Source organism: Lingula anatina, chromosome 10, assembly GCF_051362555.1.
Source record: "Lingula anatina isolate TDL-2025a chromosome 10, LinAna3.0, whole genome shotgun sequence".
Taxonomy (NCBI): Eukaryota; Metazoa; Brachiopoda; class Lingulata; order Lingulida; family Lingulidae; genus Lingula; species Lingula anatina.
This window is the reverse complement of record NC_141776.1, coordinates 13,523,902-13,540,387: the sequence shown is the minus strand read 5'-3', so window position 1 is coordinate 13,540,387 and position 16,486 is coordinate 13,523,902. Positions and strand designations below refer to the sequence as shown.

The window sequence follows — 16,486 nt, the reverse complement described above, 5'->3', positions numbered from 1 at the left end:
CATTGATTGCACTTTAGAGCGAATCCCCGCAAGGTTGGACCGACCAAGCTGGTATGATGTGTGAATCTGAATGCGGTCTTTTTTTTACACAGTGCTCCGTGACAAGGAAAAGGCATTCGAATCACCGAAGGTAACTGGCACTGATAACTCGATAACAGCAGCTTATCTAGTCTGGGAGAAGATATAAGCACGTTTAATCTAAAACTTGGCTTATGGTTATTTCAACACATTGCGGAAAATACATTTATCGACAAATTTCAGTCAGGGATCATCAAACTGCATTTTTCACGCTTTACACCAAACCAACTTCAACAGGAATGTATTTCGTCGTTGGCTTGTGCGGCAAAATGAGGAAAATGACAAACATTATTTGTTTAAAGGATTTTACATTCTCTTTGGCGTGACACAAAAAGAAAAAAAGACGTATATAGAGGATTTCATCAACTGCACTCTAAGGCTAAAGGCGGTTAAATTATTCCCACGTTAGCGCAGTTGTTGACTCCTGGTAATTGATGAACAGTCGCTGTTTGCTGAATTTCCACTTCACTTACCATAAAATGCACAGACACGTTTTTAGGTGCTCTTTCAATAATACGAAATGGCAGCGGTGTTCGAATTTGGATGGGTTTTACTTGATGCTCATCCTTCAGTAATTCAGATTCTGGATAATTGGACCAAAGTGGAAGGTTTACTAGGTTTCAAACAGATGATCCAAATTCGGAGTTTTTAGTTAAGGTCAACGCCATATTGCCTCCATTTAGACGGCCATAACATGGGGAACTTTGCAACTTGGGTGACCTTATTTTCCTCCCTGATCCTGTCATGGAAAACCGGTACGTTATTTTATTACATAGTTTCTTATAATATATGTATATTTAAATGGAAAAAAGTAAGATATCATCGTACATTTTTTAATAAAGTAATTACATTGTTGTTCGGTAGAATGAAAAGTGGTATTGAATGCTAAAAAGCAAACGTTTAGCGTATCACTTGTGATTTATTATCTCATAATGATCTCCTTTATTGTCAATTTTCATTACATTGCTCTTGATTTACGTGGCGTTGTAAAATGCAAATGTTCCATATAGGGTAACCCTAAAATGTTTATAGAAAAGACGCACTGTAGGGGAATGCATATTTTTTCCAGTTTACTTGCAATAAAACCCCACCTCTGAACATACAGTGTATTCAGTAAAATCCTTTAAAATGTTCAGGTTTTACGCGATTTTTAAATCTATAAGGAGTGATATTCTTTCATCGATGGCAAGTTTTTCAATAATAATTTCAATGTATATTATTGATTCATTGTATATATTGTATATATGATAATCTGAATTAAACATTTAACTAGTTGTTTTCTTTTACGATCTTGTGGCAGAAATCAGTATCTCCTGTGTATTTTTTGTATAGTATCATATCAAAATATAAGAATTATTATTATTTTTATTATTATTATTATCTCCTTTTATGCCGTCAGGCATCTAGGGTATCAACAAATGTCCTATTATTATTATCAGTATTATTATTATAAATGTACAAATTATATTATTATAATGTTGATGTCTGAAGTGAAATGAAAACAGCATATAGTCTCTGTTTGTTGTTAATCAGTTTAATAGCACGATGCACATACGAAGCTGCTGAATATTTTTGGATATAATCACAATGCAATGCATTTTCAGTCGATTACTTCTGACAGTTTGTAATATTTTCTGGTGTAAAACATGCGTGGAAGTTTTCGAAGGAACCCTCTGCGGAGGGTCTTATTAGGAAATTTAAAAGTAAAACTCTAAAAGTGCGAGATCTAAATGAAAATAAAAATAGAGAAGAGATAACCAAATTGCATTGTAGTCATTCCTTAGGTGGATCCTTATAGTAAGACCATCATTCACAAGTGTTGATGCTAGAAAAGAATAACTGTTTCATAGTTTTCCTAAACTTTAAAACGAGGATCGATATTAATATAAATTTAGAATCAGTTGGAGCGGTGTTGTGCTTTTATTATTTATCATTGACAAACAGCTGTGCAATCGATGGCTGACGGAAACGTCCAAAAATGGGGCACTCATAACAAATATTATACAGATATTGAATTCACTTTTTTAGGCATTCAAAATAACATATTGACCGAAAGTGGAAGTCAGTAGTTTTATTTTATGTAACTTAATACCTGAGACTCAATGTCTTTCAAGATAACATAAAAACCTGTACATGTAACATTACTGTATTCCGATATTGTCGACGTCTGATATGTAACATCATTGATCAATAATATGTGTGGCAATAACGTCATCGGTCTATTTTAAGATTTATCACATATCACACAGTACATAAAATTTGACCAAAAAAATGCGCATAGAAATGAACATGCTACTGCGAGTGTGAAATATTGGAGGTGTTATAAACCCCAAATGGTCTAAAGTAGTTACTTTAGGGTTAGTTTACTTTATATTTTGTCCATGAGGCAATGATTTGTACATTTGGACTGGGACTATTTTCCTATCAATATGGTGAGTTGGCAGAAACATCGTATAATAAAGATGCCAAACATAATACTATTACGGCATATTTTTATTGGGGTTGCTAAACCATGTGCTTTGTTGGGCAGCCGTCAATGCATTGGGTTTCTTTTTCTCTTGGGAGAAAATGCATACTTTTCTTCCCACTTTATTAAAGAAAACTAAAAACGAATGCACAACCAAATTGATTTCGTTAACAGCCGATTTAGAAGATAATTACAGCATTTTGGTATCATCTGTCTTAGTACAAAGAGCTATTTGGGTACACTTGGTAACCAACAACTTTAATCCGAGAAACTTAATTATTAGATATCGTACACTTTTATTGAGAGAGATGCAAAAATGAACGACACAGAGAAGAGAAGTAACAAACATTATAACAAAAAATAAGCCAAATAATTTAACAAACCGAAAGAAATCAATTCCAACTTTTCATTTCAGCAGTGAATGCTCTTGTCTTTGACAATTGCTATAATAACAGCTGTTATGTCTTGACGCCGGCCGTCAGCAGTTATATAATGGGTATTGAAGCGTGCCTCGACGATTGCGCACTGCTGGCAAGCATTCACAGCCAAGGGGAGCAAAACTATCTGAAAACGATACTTCAGTACGTTGCTGTGGCAGATTTCTGAATGTGATTTTAATAACCACGGTAACCTTATTTAGAAAAGTACCGCATGTGTGGTTAATGCATATAACTATTGAAGACATAGAAAAGTACAAGGCGCGCAAGACCTTAATATAGCAAAATAAGAATTGTTTCTGAAAATTATAAAAACTTTGCTTCAAACGCTATATCTTCATCCAAACTGTTAAGCAAATTACGATTCATAAGCCCACTTAGTCTGCATATATATATTTCAGATCTAACACCAAATACTGGATTGGACTTAACCTGTCCCTGTACCAGCGGAACGTCTGGGGCGACGGAACGCCCTTGGATTTCACTGCTTCATCCTTTGTGGTGCCGGATCTTCAGAAGGACTGCTCGTATATACGTGGTTCTGACTGGCAGACAAGCACTTGCGAGGGTGGCGGGACACCAGCACTTTGCAGGCGACGTGGTAAATACTGCTTTCTTTATATGAAAAAAAAATATCCGAGTCTAAGTCCGCCAGTGTTTCATCTAAAAGCTGGATTTGCAATGACCAGATGCACATAATATACACAGACCAAGACCACCATTTATATAAATAGTGGCGTTGTACTAATGCCAGGCCCCTTTTGTGTTATACCCCTCGACTTAACTTAATATGTACCATTTTTACATTGGAGATAGCACACAGCAAAATGGACATAACAATCATTTAAGACAAAAAAGAATACGCGTTTTCGGTTTCATCACCTTTCAGGTCCTCCCTGTAATGAACCCGGCCCTCCAGCTGCTAATACCAGCGTTCATGCCATCCGCCCTACTGGGTACACTAGATGTTATCCCAACGGGACCCAGCTGATGTACGCGTGCGACCCCACGTGCAGCATGCAAGGCGGGTACACGGAGAGAGTGAGAACCTGCAGCAATGGAACTTGGGTGGGTCCACCCGTAGACCAGTTAGCGTGCAGTTGCCCAGGTAAGATGTCCTGTATAAATGGTCTGAGTGAAGTAAAGCTCTTCGGGCAGAAGTCGCTTAGTTGTGGTCAGTACCGGTGATTCAAATTGATAAATCATTGTTGTGAGTGTAATAAAATGTGTTAAGAATATCGCAGGTTAGCTCTGATTTTAAAACAAAGAACGAATTAAATTCCATTATGCATTTTACGATTGAATGATTGTTGAAGGTGTAGATGCAATTAATAATATTATCATATTATTCTACATAATCTATCTTTTATTTATGGAACAGTGCTCTGTCCTGACCCGCCATTTGTGAACCTAACGCTGCGGACACCGGAGCCGGAGGACGTCGGACACATATTTATGGTCAACTCAACGGTCATTTACTCTTGTGTCAGTGGGTACGTGTGGTCTGACGCACCAAATGAAGTAAACCGTACCTTGGAATGCTCACCTAGTGGGCAATGGTCCGTCCCTGCAGTGTCTCCATTGTGCGTGGCGTCCTGCCCGCCCCCACCGCTTATATACGCCGCTAATATTGTCGTCATATCAGAAAACAAAACCGATATTCTTGTAAATGAAGACAGCACACTACTGAACGAAACCGACACACTTTTAAACGGAACCGAGCACGTGTTCATGGCGGGAAACATAGTACATTACTCATGCTGGCCAGGATTACTTCTACAGGGAGAATTAAGCTCGGAGATAGAGATCTCGTGTCAGGATGACGGTACGTGGAACGCCTCCAGCCTCCCAGGGATTTGTGAAGCACCGTCCTGCTTTCTACCGGAAGACGCGGGACAGGCGGTGTCCCTTTTCTATGTCACAGGAAACTACTCCACATTCTTGAATGACACATCCATCACATCAGACGATTTCGAGAGGATCAGCGGGAACGGCACGGTGTGGTATCCATGGGATGTCATAGGGAGAAGATGCTTTAACGGAACAGCGTTTCCCTCAAGTAGGAGACCCAGAGTGCTATTCACGTGTAACGATTTAGGTTTGTGGGTCGGCACCTCAGACGAGATGATATCTGGAGATGTATTCTCGGACTGTGTAGCCACGTGCCCCGATCCTCCTGTAGTAACAAATGCCTACATACAATTTTCTTCCACGGGCGAAAATTACGTAAACATAAATGGAACATGGATTGAGACAAACACTAGTATTGCGGCTCGTTTGACCTTTCTACCTGGGGATTTCGTTACATATCTATGTGAAACTGGCACAGCTTTTCCTGTATCCCGCGAAAGGTATTTTAATATGGATTGTCTGGAAGAAGGAGTTTGGGATTCCTCACCACATAGCCAATGCATGTCTGTTTGTCCGCGCCCTTTGGCAATAACCGGGGCCTCATTGGCTTTAAAATATATAGATGGTTCATACGAGCCAGTTGTTGCCTCTACTTCAGAGCTAATTTACTTTCCTGGAGATACTGTGATGTACACATGCGAAGCTGGCAAAAGCTTCCGTCACCTTGGGTCCGAAAGTGAGGTTATATATTGTAATGGTGACCGCACGTGGAATGACACAGATCTGCCTCGGCATTGCACGTCACTCTGCCAGGAGCCGCCTGTTTTGAACAACACCGATATGACCATTGAGTCTCTTTATGAGGGACTGTATTTTCCGGGAGACCATGTGGTATATGATTGCTCTGAAGACATGGTGTTTCACCACTCCGGCCTCAGAGAAACTGTGGCTCAGTGTTTGGACAACGGTGAGTGGAGTGACCAGTTGGGACCGAGTAACAACCGGTGTGTTGCCATTTGTCCACCTCCACCGCCAATCAGTTTTGGTCGTCTTGCTGGATCACCTAGAAATGAATCAGTCAGTTCCACGGCAACAGTGGAGGCAACGCCCTACCATGGACCCCCTGCCACAACATATACTGGTGGGTTTTCCCATACGAGGATCATAACGGATCGCCACGACACGACAGTGGGAAGAAGACCGCCTTCAACAGTTTCTTCAACTCGAACCAGTTCAGCAACACACCCAAATTTAATAAGCATAAGTTGGCCCCCTTATTTGCCAATAACGGATCATGTCTCAACGACCGCAGTTGGACCACCTATAGCGGTTCCTTCATCTCCAACTATATCAACAACACATGCGATGTCAATACATAGTTCTGTACCCCAGTTGCAAATAACGAATCATCTCAACACGACAACGACGGCAATAGGACCGACATCAACGGATGCTACATGTATATCTTCAACTAATTCAACAACAGCTCCGCTGTTATCAAATACTACTGCGGTTCCTTGTATGCAAATAACGGATCACATCACAGAGACAACGTTGACTATAGGTCCATCATCAACAGAGCCACATCAGTCGTCTACTGCGCCACAGGGCCCGTTATCGCCACCAGCGCAGTTTGTACCGTTAGCTGCAGACCAACCACCTGCTGCCAGCGAAAGGGTGTACAAGTATGGTGATGTGGTAAAGTATGTGTGCAACACGGGATACGAGTTCCCAGGGGGCCTCAACACGAGCATATTAAAATGCCTGAGTAACGGAACCTGGAATTTAGACCAGATTTCTACCTGTGTACCTGTACCCTCTGTGAGCGGCTCTGGCACTTCAACAGCCGGGACTTCACCAAATACTAATCTTGTCATGCGAAACCTATCAAATGGGCCTAATATCGTAGGTGTGACGTCATCAAATCCGATGACAGTCTCACTTCCGATTCGTACCGAGACACAAAGTTCGATTACGGCTTCTTCGACAACAGTAGCATTTACATCTGTCACACCGGTAGTTCCTACAGCGCTAGTCACCGCTGAGGTGTATACATCGGGAATGATGACAGCAGAAACAGCCCGCACCGGAACAACGCCATTGTCGACTACAAACAGACCTATGCCAACAACTGAACACTTGGAGAGAACATCAACTGGAATCCCTGAAACAACGACACTTGATGGTAAGTTGTACTGGCTTTAATCGCTTCTCTTTTCATGTACCGACTGGTAGAGCGATGTAAAACGAAAATGCTTTATATCTGATAGCTCGATGTAATGGATAAAAAATGGTTAAACTGAGGGATTGGGAGGCCTCATGAGAACTTTAGGAACCTTTCGATGTTGTCACAATATAGGCTATGCTTTGATTGTAAAATAGTAACAGATGCCAAATAAATTATAAGTTATCACTATTATAGGGTTTCTTTGGATAAGCCTTATTATCATTTATTTCTTTATCTATTTTTTATTTCTTTTACATTTATCTTTTTTTTATTTTTGCAAGTGTAATCATAACGGCATTATTTAATTGTACTTTTGCGTGTTTCAAGAATGCATGAAAGATACTCCGCATATTATTTCAGTGCAATGTGAACAAATCCAGCAAGTTAATAACGCGCGACCAAATGTGAACGTCAATGCCACCATCTATCCTGGAACTTTGGTAGAGTTCTCTTGTAACAGATACTACATGTTTCCGGATAGAACACGTGCTAAGGAAATATCATGCACAGAAAATGGATCGTGGACGGAACAACTGCCTCATTGTGAAGGTAAAAATAGTAGGCCTACCTATAGATTAATCAAACGTTCACCAGATCATTTGCTAGCATACTAATGAAGGGTTCCATTGGGTATTTCGTTACCCGTGAAAGCCACTTTTTTAATTCCTGAGATGCGTGAAACGTTCATTTTGTTAAGCGTGAGTCATAAAGCCTCCCATTCACGCGACTAGTGAATGCGACTTTTAACTCTCCGCCCTACGTCAAAATAAGTCATAATACCCGGTGATTTGTGATTTTCAGGATTTTTGATGTGCATTATCAGTGAGATATTAATGAATTTTTATTACCTGTGATTTGAGAATTGATGATTTTGCTTCCCGTTAACTGTGATCACTCCCCCCCCCCCCAATGGGACCGTCATCCTAGTATAATGGTAAATAATTATTTTAAACAAAAGATAAATCTGATATCCCTCCTGCCGTGACCACCATACCTCATATGCCTTTCAGTCATAGAAGATTGCTCAAACATGCTAAATGTTACAAACGCAGTGGTGGACAGAATCAACTTCACAGTGGGAGCAACTGTCCGTTACGCATGCGTCAATAACCTCACGTTTCCGGATGGTTCTCACACACGTAGAACAGTTTGTACCCCTGATGGGTATTGGTGGCCAGTTATTCCTGGATGTGCAGGTAAATGTTTGGGGCGTGCTATTAATGTCTGAAAATGTGCCTCACTTTATATGTCGACAAGAATAATTTACTCTTAGCATGTGACACTTTTCCACGAAGAGGCTATTGATGAAACAGTATTATATGTTTGTTTCTTATTTCATATTCTATTTCATATTCAACTTTTCAACAGAGTATATAATGGGACTTAAACGGCGGAGAAAACACGATTTTGAGCCGCTAGAGGCGCCAGGAGCGGTGGCGGTGGGCAGCTTTGGAATGCTAATCATGCTGGGGATTATCATTGGAATAGTGGCCCTCGATGTACCCACGCTGGTGCTGCAAATGAAGCGCATGAGGAGAAACATTAGATCCTTCCTGAAACACTACCAAGGAGCAGGCCGATGGCCCGCAAGAAGTTGTTGACATTATTCATGGTTCATCTCACACTTCGTTCGCATACGCCGTCCTAGATTAATATCTACAAGTGCAATACTTTACCAATGGTGTTTTAAAATAACGCGATGGATTAAAAAACGGCGAGCATCTTCGCAAGGACAATGGAAAATATTTGTCAACATTTCACATTTTAGACTTGCGCATAAGTGAAATATTATGGCGCAGCAAACATTAGCCGGGATAATTCTTTTATTTTAATAATTTTCAATATATATCCAAGACCATTATAGGGCCTATATAAGACCATTAGCTGCTAATGGTTTGATTTTAATCGCCTGAGAGGTATGTCCATTCTTTGTAATACCATCAAAGATCACTGAGTAAGACTATCGAAACAATATAATTCCAGACTAATTCGTATGCTAGAGGTAATAGTTTTTTTTTAGCTTTGTACTTATTTATTTTGCTTTAGGTCTTTCGCTTACCGAAACGGGTTCTAGATCCAATTTGCTTCTTTCCTGCTTTTCGTCATTTTGCAGCAAGCAAGCCTTGCCAAGTATTTAACTTGTTCGCGCTTGGCAAGAGACGCTAATAAGAGGACGTTTACTGTGTTCATATAGGACATCATCATTCAGGAACTTTTTAGTGTGTGATATTCTGAGGTGGTATAATGATAATATTTATTCTTGCAACTAGAAGTTGGGTATTGCATACACTAAAAGTAGCTAAAGCACATTGTGACATTTTTAATTAAAAAAGAATTCATTCATTAAACTATTAAATCTCTCAGCTCTGTGGTGTCTGAGTACATGTATAAGCAGACACTGGCGAATACAATGATGGATCTACATGTAGAGGAGATCAAAGTGGCCACTTCCATCTCTCCCAAAGCTTTTAAGACACACCCTTCCCATACCCCCCCCCCCCCCCCCCCCCGTAATAAAGGCTCAACTTGACATGACCAAGCCATGTTCCATTACTATGCCCCACATATTATAGTAAAGCTGTTCTCGTCCACTGAATCGTATTTGCCGAGCGAATCCTTGTCCAGACAGTTCAGCAGTTCTTTTTAATAGGTCCTAGGTTTTAATAACATTTGTTTAGTTAAAGCCTTGCTAAATTTCGTTAATGATTACATAATCCTACAAAGCATTGTTATCTTGGGGCTGGCAGTACAATCCTGTAAACACGGGACTTTGCCTTGTTTGCTACTTTAGAGCCATGATTAATCCTTTGAGGTACGCGGCCGCAGTCAGTGAGGCAAAAGGCTGCCATTTTGCGCCGAAGTGCCATCTACATTGCTGCCACCCGTCAACGTTGTCTGCAACGCCCCGGATGATGAGCCAACTATCATGTCGGCTGCCTTCCATGGACGAAAATACGGCGCTGAAATGATGATCGAAGCCTACTATGTTGCGGGATTTTGCGAGTTCCACACGCAAGTTGTCGTCTGCCATTACCGCTTTCCCGCTTCCGAACGCACCAAAATGGACCTTTGGCTTTTTGTCGCCGGTGCCAGGTTTGCCAAAATTGAGGAAGTTGACTTCTCCTTGTGACACAGCCTTCTGACCTTGTTCAAGATTACGTCTCCATTTTTTGCTTTTGTTTCCTTCCTCTTTGGCCTTTTTGAGTGAAAGCGCGAGTTTTGAGAGAGTGCTATCCTTTGGAGACCAAACCCTCGTACTAGGAACGTATTTCCCTGTAGTCTCGTCCTTGTCGGCGCGATCGCACGAAACGTAGGCTTCACCGGAAGTGGACACTATGACGTCACCCAGTCTCACGGTTGTCGTTCCTGGCACGGCACCACAAACTCCGACAATGAATACGTGTTTCAGCAAGCTGAAAGTACCTTAACAGGAAAAGAAAATACCCAAGTGATTTGTTTCTCTCACCTGTTTAAGTTATCCCCCCTCCCCCATCCGTCCCTCTTGATGCAATAGTTGGTTTTGCCACGTCACTTTTCAAAGATTTTCTAAGGGCCTCCTTATTATATGATAAGCTTTCTCAATCGCATTGTATATATACCCTGTATTGTTTGAACTGGGGATATCATCTGTCTAGATCTGAATGAGAGAGACAGAGAGAGAGGGAGAGGGGAGGGAGGGAAAGAGAGAGATAGAAGGAGAGACAGAGAAGGAGAGGTGCAGAAGAGGGAGGGGGAACTACTTACCAAGCAGCCTTGTAATGGTATTCTGTGCCGAGGTGGCGGCTCCTCCCTCTGTTCCGATTTGTGCCAGTTTAGTCACCACCACCTTGTGCTGCCCTATGGTCCCCAGGGTGTAGACGTGGTTGTCACCTACACGAAGACAATACCAATAAGACCTTATTCTTAGCTTCATGGAGACATTACCATATTGTTATTTTTACCATTCTATCTACCAAGATCAAAAAGGTATTCAATGAATTCCATTTGGCATAACTGTAACAGTTGGAGTCTAACACTGTTTGACTAAATATGTACCCTCGTTTCCTTCTCCCTTGTATTTGACGTAAGAAATCTTCTGTCCCAACATGGCGTCCACGGCCAACTTTTCACAATAGAGCGCAGTTACGACGCCGATGGTAGGTTGCTCCTCTTTTGGCAGTGTTGGAAACTGCTTTACAAATTTGACGACTGTCGAAATAGGAATGGAATAAGAAAAAGTCGAAGTACATATTGAGCACTGTTTTCCCTAAACTTATTTTCAGTGTATGTTCTTTAAATTAAACAGATATTGAACTGGGTTCGGATTTAAATATCACTGAAGTTGTGGTTCCCAGGAATTGCCCTTTTTTTCTATTTAAGAATTATAACCAGCCTTAATAATGTACACAATCAATGATAAAAAAATCTCATTATACATATATATGTATAACCAACTCACCATGACCTTTGCCCTTTGGCACACGCATGTACTTTCCCGCGACAGTTTTGATAAGGCCTTTGTTTTCTAGTTCCTTCAGAATTATCACAACAATGAACTTATCTTTCTCTATGGAGTTACAGCGTCTGGAGACAGATAATACGATAGCAGAGTGGAGGTAGCATTGAATTTACCTCAGGATTTAACATTTATAATCGAGAGAACTAGAAGTACTAGTTCTTGGAATGATTTGAATTTTTTAATTTTACAAAAACCGTTCCATTAAGTTTTTTTTTTTTTATGTGGCACTTGTGACGTTCTCTCATTAGATTGCAACGTGTCGATGAAGAAATTAAGCATCTGACACCATTTCAAAATAAACTGAGACCCCCCCCACACACACACACACAGTTTGAGCAATATCTCATACCTAAGTAGTTGGTCCATATTCAGTGCATTGGGGAAAGCTTGCTCCAGTACCTCAAGTATGCACTGCTTCTTAGCTACCCAGATGATCGTCGATCGGAATCGCTGGCGGATTTCTGAAAAATGGTGAGATTGGACCTCAAAGTGCGTTCAAACGAAAAAAAAAACAATATCTGATTTTTAACGCGTCACAAAATATTCCATATTATAGTCAGCAGTTTGAATGAAAACGCCATAAGTTGGACTTATTTAAATAGAAAAGAATTTGTTAAAAAATTTCACCTTGACTGTTGTTTGTCTTCTTTGGATCCGCGATTTTTTTAATCGAATCGGGAATGATGCTTTCATAAAGAGAAGCTTTTTCTTGTGAGATTTTCACTGAGACTTTCGATCGTTTTATCTCCGAGGTTTTCTGACTTGAGACAGTGGAATCCACGTCATCAGTGCAATGGGTCAGGTGACCTATGCTGACAAGTTTTCGGATTATGACGTTTCTTTCCACGTGACCAAGCACCTTCATGACGTAGTTTGTTGAATCTGAGGGTAAACGGGACGCTGCATTATTATACTTGAATAAAATAGACCATAATCTCAATGGTAAAAACCAGATGAAGAATGAAGGCTAAATAATATATATCGGCATATTGTGGTTAGAATTTAATTTTCATGAACTTAAATCAGACCTTACTTTTTTAGCATCTATCTTTAAAATTATTCCGAATGTATGTTTTAATCACTGTCATTCTAAGAGCGGTCTGCATTTTGGTCTTGTAACCTGCTAGTTATATATAAATGTGTATAAAATACCGCGGCCCAAAAGAGCAATAGTCCTCAATTTTGATTTAGAGCGATGGGTTTAAACGACACGTTTATTTATATCACCTGCTGGCATGGTGTCAAAAATATTATTAAACATCTCCACGGCCCTCTTTTTATACGTGTCGTAGTCTGCACTATCAGAGTACCATACATAAATGCGCCGTATGCACTAGAATGTGAGAAAATAATATAAATTTAATCATAGAATATAAAAACAGTAAAAGAAGTCAGCAAAATGCCCAATTTGCAATAGTCAGATTAGTCTTCTATAAGCATTCTTTTTCATATTACCATCATTTATCTCTTTGATTACAAAATGACAAAAGTATAACAGATTTAAAAATTCAACATGCATTACTGAGATAACAATGATGTTATTAAGAGTGCGTTTTAATTCTTCCATGTTATATGTGTTAAATCCCCTTCCACTTGCCGCTCAGTATGAACCTTCCAGTGCTTTTTAGCTCTCCTCAATCGGGAACAACTAACGCAATTTGTCACCGTTTGTGGACGTGCGCGTCAAAGTTATCAAGGTTGACATTTTTTAAATAAATCACTGCATATAAGAACATTTCAGATTACCTGCCATCTCTTGCTTTGTTGTCGATTAGCCACAAGGAATGAAAATTTCATCGCCACCTCAGCCTCGGACAGAACATCATTTTCTAAAACACCATAACCGACACTTTAACCTCGGTCAGTCGTACAGTAAATCCGATCTTCTGCCGCAATCATGTTTAATATAATTATCTTAAAGTAGAACATGTTATAAAAAAGAATCAAACAAATTTAAGTCAATCTCAACTCTTGTCGTTATCATCATCAAATCCATTTTTTTAATTTATCTATCAAATAATGAGAGAGAGAGAGAGAGAAAGAGAGAAGAAGAAGAAGAAGAAGAAGAAAGCCCATACCCAGAGCAACGAGTTGATCACTGTATACGACTACCCGGTTGCCCTCATCACGATACACTGCCCTTCGCCTGTCCACATCTGCAAGGTGCACCCTTTCCAGTCGGAATCCTGTGTCGCCATCTATCGACTTACTTTCACGAAATGATAGTGCTATGACGTCTTGAAATGTAGCATAAAAATAAATATGAAAGAACTGATCATACACAGCTAAATTGACATCCCACACACGAAAAAAACATGATTTTTTTAAATATTAATGCGTTCATGACCTTAAACTTACCAATTTGTTGTTAATCACTTTACCAACCGTTGACTTAAGCTTAGTCTTTCTCACATTTTGTCCTCATTCATTTCTGTTAGCTTTTTATCGTTTCCATACTGCACTCGCTAGACCCACTCTACTTTACCCTCTACCAGAGCCATAGATGGATTTTTACTTGATATTCACAGGTATGTCTTTGGCTAATTCATGGCACGATATATAGGGGGCCTATATAGGCATGGTGAATGATTGCTTTCAGTAATATCTTAATCCTTTCTTTGTGTTACAAGGAATGATAATTCTTTATCGTGTTATTTGAGATGGGTCTTAAATTTGACCTTGGAAACAAAAAAGGGGATCCGAAAACTTGATTTGTCGTTTTTCAAGTATCATTACCACCCACTCCCCGCTCTCCTAGCATAATATATTAACGCGCAGTCTACCTTTATTGCACGTTGATATTCCATATCAAGATATATCTAAACACCCTGATCAAATAGACAAACTTCTTAATTTATCTCACCGCTAGGTCATTTGCTCTGCTTGCTAACACAACTTGAACCAGGAGAAGCAAATCCTATACGGAACAGTGTACCGTAAGATGATTTGTATCTTATCTGAGCGTGGCAGCTCTGTGACGTAATAATGCTCTTCCCTAGTCGAAATCTCTCCATGAATCCGGACCTCTTGATTCAGCGTTTCTAGTTTACACAGAAAGGCAAGTTATCAAAATATCAATATTGGACGAGCGGGCGTGAAGTAATCCCTTTCCACCTGACTTTGAGCTGTACCTGATTAGAACTGAGGGTATAGGAATATGTTTGAACGGCACTCGTTATGGGTCGCCTTCTTTCCCAGTTTCTTTACATAAAACCACACATAATTTCTTAACATTTTGATCCACAGGGCCTTCAAACTTTGCCAAAAGATTCAAGATCTTTAAATATCACTTTTAGTACTGATTTCACCTCCTTAAGGACAAAAAATCGGCACACGAATGCATGACCTCAGTCTTCATAACTGACCCTAAAAGACAGAATCAAGTTTAAAGCAGAGGAGAAATTACTTCAGTCGAAATACCCGACTTCGCACCAGAAGCCAAACATCACTAAAAAAAAAGTCCATTCTCAGAACAGAAAAGCGCAGCCGCTCATTATTTGAGTCTAGAGGCATCATACGCACAAACAAATTGAAAATAAATGAATAAATAAAAAGTACCAAGAATATTACATGTACATTTAGCATTTTTATATCGGTTTTCCAAAACCACATAAACGATCACAAGCACGTGCACCCGCGTGGGCTCGTACGCCGCCACCCGCTCTCCTACACACACGCTCCCTGCTCTTCGCATGGAAGGGTTATGCAGAACAGCAACGTAACCATCGCTACAAAGGTCTTGTTTAAGCTATGTCCTGAGAAAGGTCTACTTACGTGGTTCGCCCGCCATAGCTGAATCAGTGAGAGCGAATCAATACAACAAGACAAACTAGATCACGCCTTTTCAATGTAGGCGAGGGATGTCAACTGACCGGCTTATCTGGAGACGCGGTGATGTTAAGTGTGTCAAACATGTGATAGCAAACGGCACCACTACAGTTATGTGGATTAAATTGAAGCGGTCGGGGTGAGAGGGATTTTATTTTCGTCGATTTGGTCGTCTTTGGCAGTCTTGACTACGAGTGAATTGTCACAACATTTTGGTTTTTGAGAAAAAAAAGTGATTGTATCAGGAAATCGGAATACTTTTTTTTTCATGTCTGTACATGTGCCATGTTAGTATTGAAAGTGTCCTCGAGATAAGGCGTAATTTGTGTTACAGATGAGGGTTTAAGTAACGTATGCTGCAGCCAGATATGATCTTGGGCTATACAAATAATATATATTAAAACAAGGCAGCAAAGCTGTCAAATGTGCAGACATAAAACAGGAAAAAATAGTACGCTAAAATGTTATTTTGTCAATTTAAAAATGTTTAACGACATAATCACTTCCACATTATACCAAAGTTCACAAGCACATTCAGAGTAAGTAACAACATGGGGCTTCAAGCCCATAAGAGTTCAAAGTTATACATATAGTATAGCGTTTTATTTTATTTATTTATTTATTTTATTATTTTTTCATTTTTATTTTTTTTTTTCTGAAAGGCAAAATGTAAAACGCACAAAAAAACTTCAAAATTTCAAAATAATATTAATTCAATCAGGCTGTTTTTCTAAGCTGAGACCTCAAGTTCTGCAAAGCACCTTTACAATTTAGAGATTTACAAGTAAAACGGTATTTTTGTTTTGGTTGCGTCAGTTTTGATGCAATATCACCTTATGCAGCAATTTAGGATTCGTGAGAAAGCCTGTGTAAACTTAAACGCTATGGCCAAGTAATTTATAGCCCTGTTATAAAGTTCCATGTCTACTTAATAATTAATGAGCCAAGTGATTTTATCACCCATATTTCGCAGCTAGTAATTTTCCACAAGGGACAATCAAGACGGTCCAGCACCAATCTCAAACATCCAGTATTATTGCAGATATTGATATATCCCAAGGCCAATGAGAATTAAATTCAAATCCCGTTCTTCCTCGATA

The 16,486-nt window shown here is 39.7% G+C and overlaps 2 protein-coding genes across 3 annotated transcripts; one reads left to right on the top strand and one right to left on the bottom strand.

Annotated features, from left to right (window-relative positions):
- The first annotated feature begins 86 nt into the window (after positions 1–86).
- Positions 87–9,423, top strand: LOC106159876 (uncharacterized). The gene is made up of 8 exons (XM_013536307.2): positions 87–833; positions 2,961–3,126; positions 3,384–3,583; positions 3,872–4,090; positions 4,364–7,018; positions 7,421–7,609; positions 8,071–8,256; positions 8,429–9,423. Exons 1-8 carry the CDS (start codon positions 773–775, stop codon positions 8,659–8,661), a joined length of 3,909 nt encoding a protein of 1,302 aa, XP_013391761.2. The 5' UTR covers positions 87–772; the 3' UTR covers positions 8,662–9,423.
- Positions 9,424–9,573: 150 nt separating this feature from the next.
- LOC106159868 (uncharacterized) lies at positions 9,574–15,698 on the bottom strand. Of its 2 annotated transcripts, none has more exons than XM_013536300.3 (10): positions 15,333–15,698; positions 13,637–13,795; positions 13,305–13,387; positions 12,786–12,891; positions 12,186–12,440; positions 11,908–12,019; positions 11,499–11,623; positions 11,096–11,248; positions 10,805–10,930; positions 9,574–10,483 (listed from the first exon to the last, which is right to left on the bottom strand). In XM_013536300.3, exons 1-10 carry the CDS (start codon positions 15,346–15,348, stop codon positions 9,843–9,845), a joined length of 1,776 nt encoding a protein of 591 aa, XP_013391754.2. In that variant the 5' UTR covers positions 15,349–15,698; the 3' UTR covers positions 9,574–9,842. The 2 variants fall into 2 exon arrangements, with proteins under 2 accessions (XP_013391754.2, XP_086854252.1); XM_086998126.1 differs by lacking the exon at positions 15,333–15,698 and adding an exon at positions 14,422–15,316.
- Between the last annotated feature and the right edge of the window lie 788 nt (positions 15,699–16,486).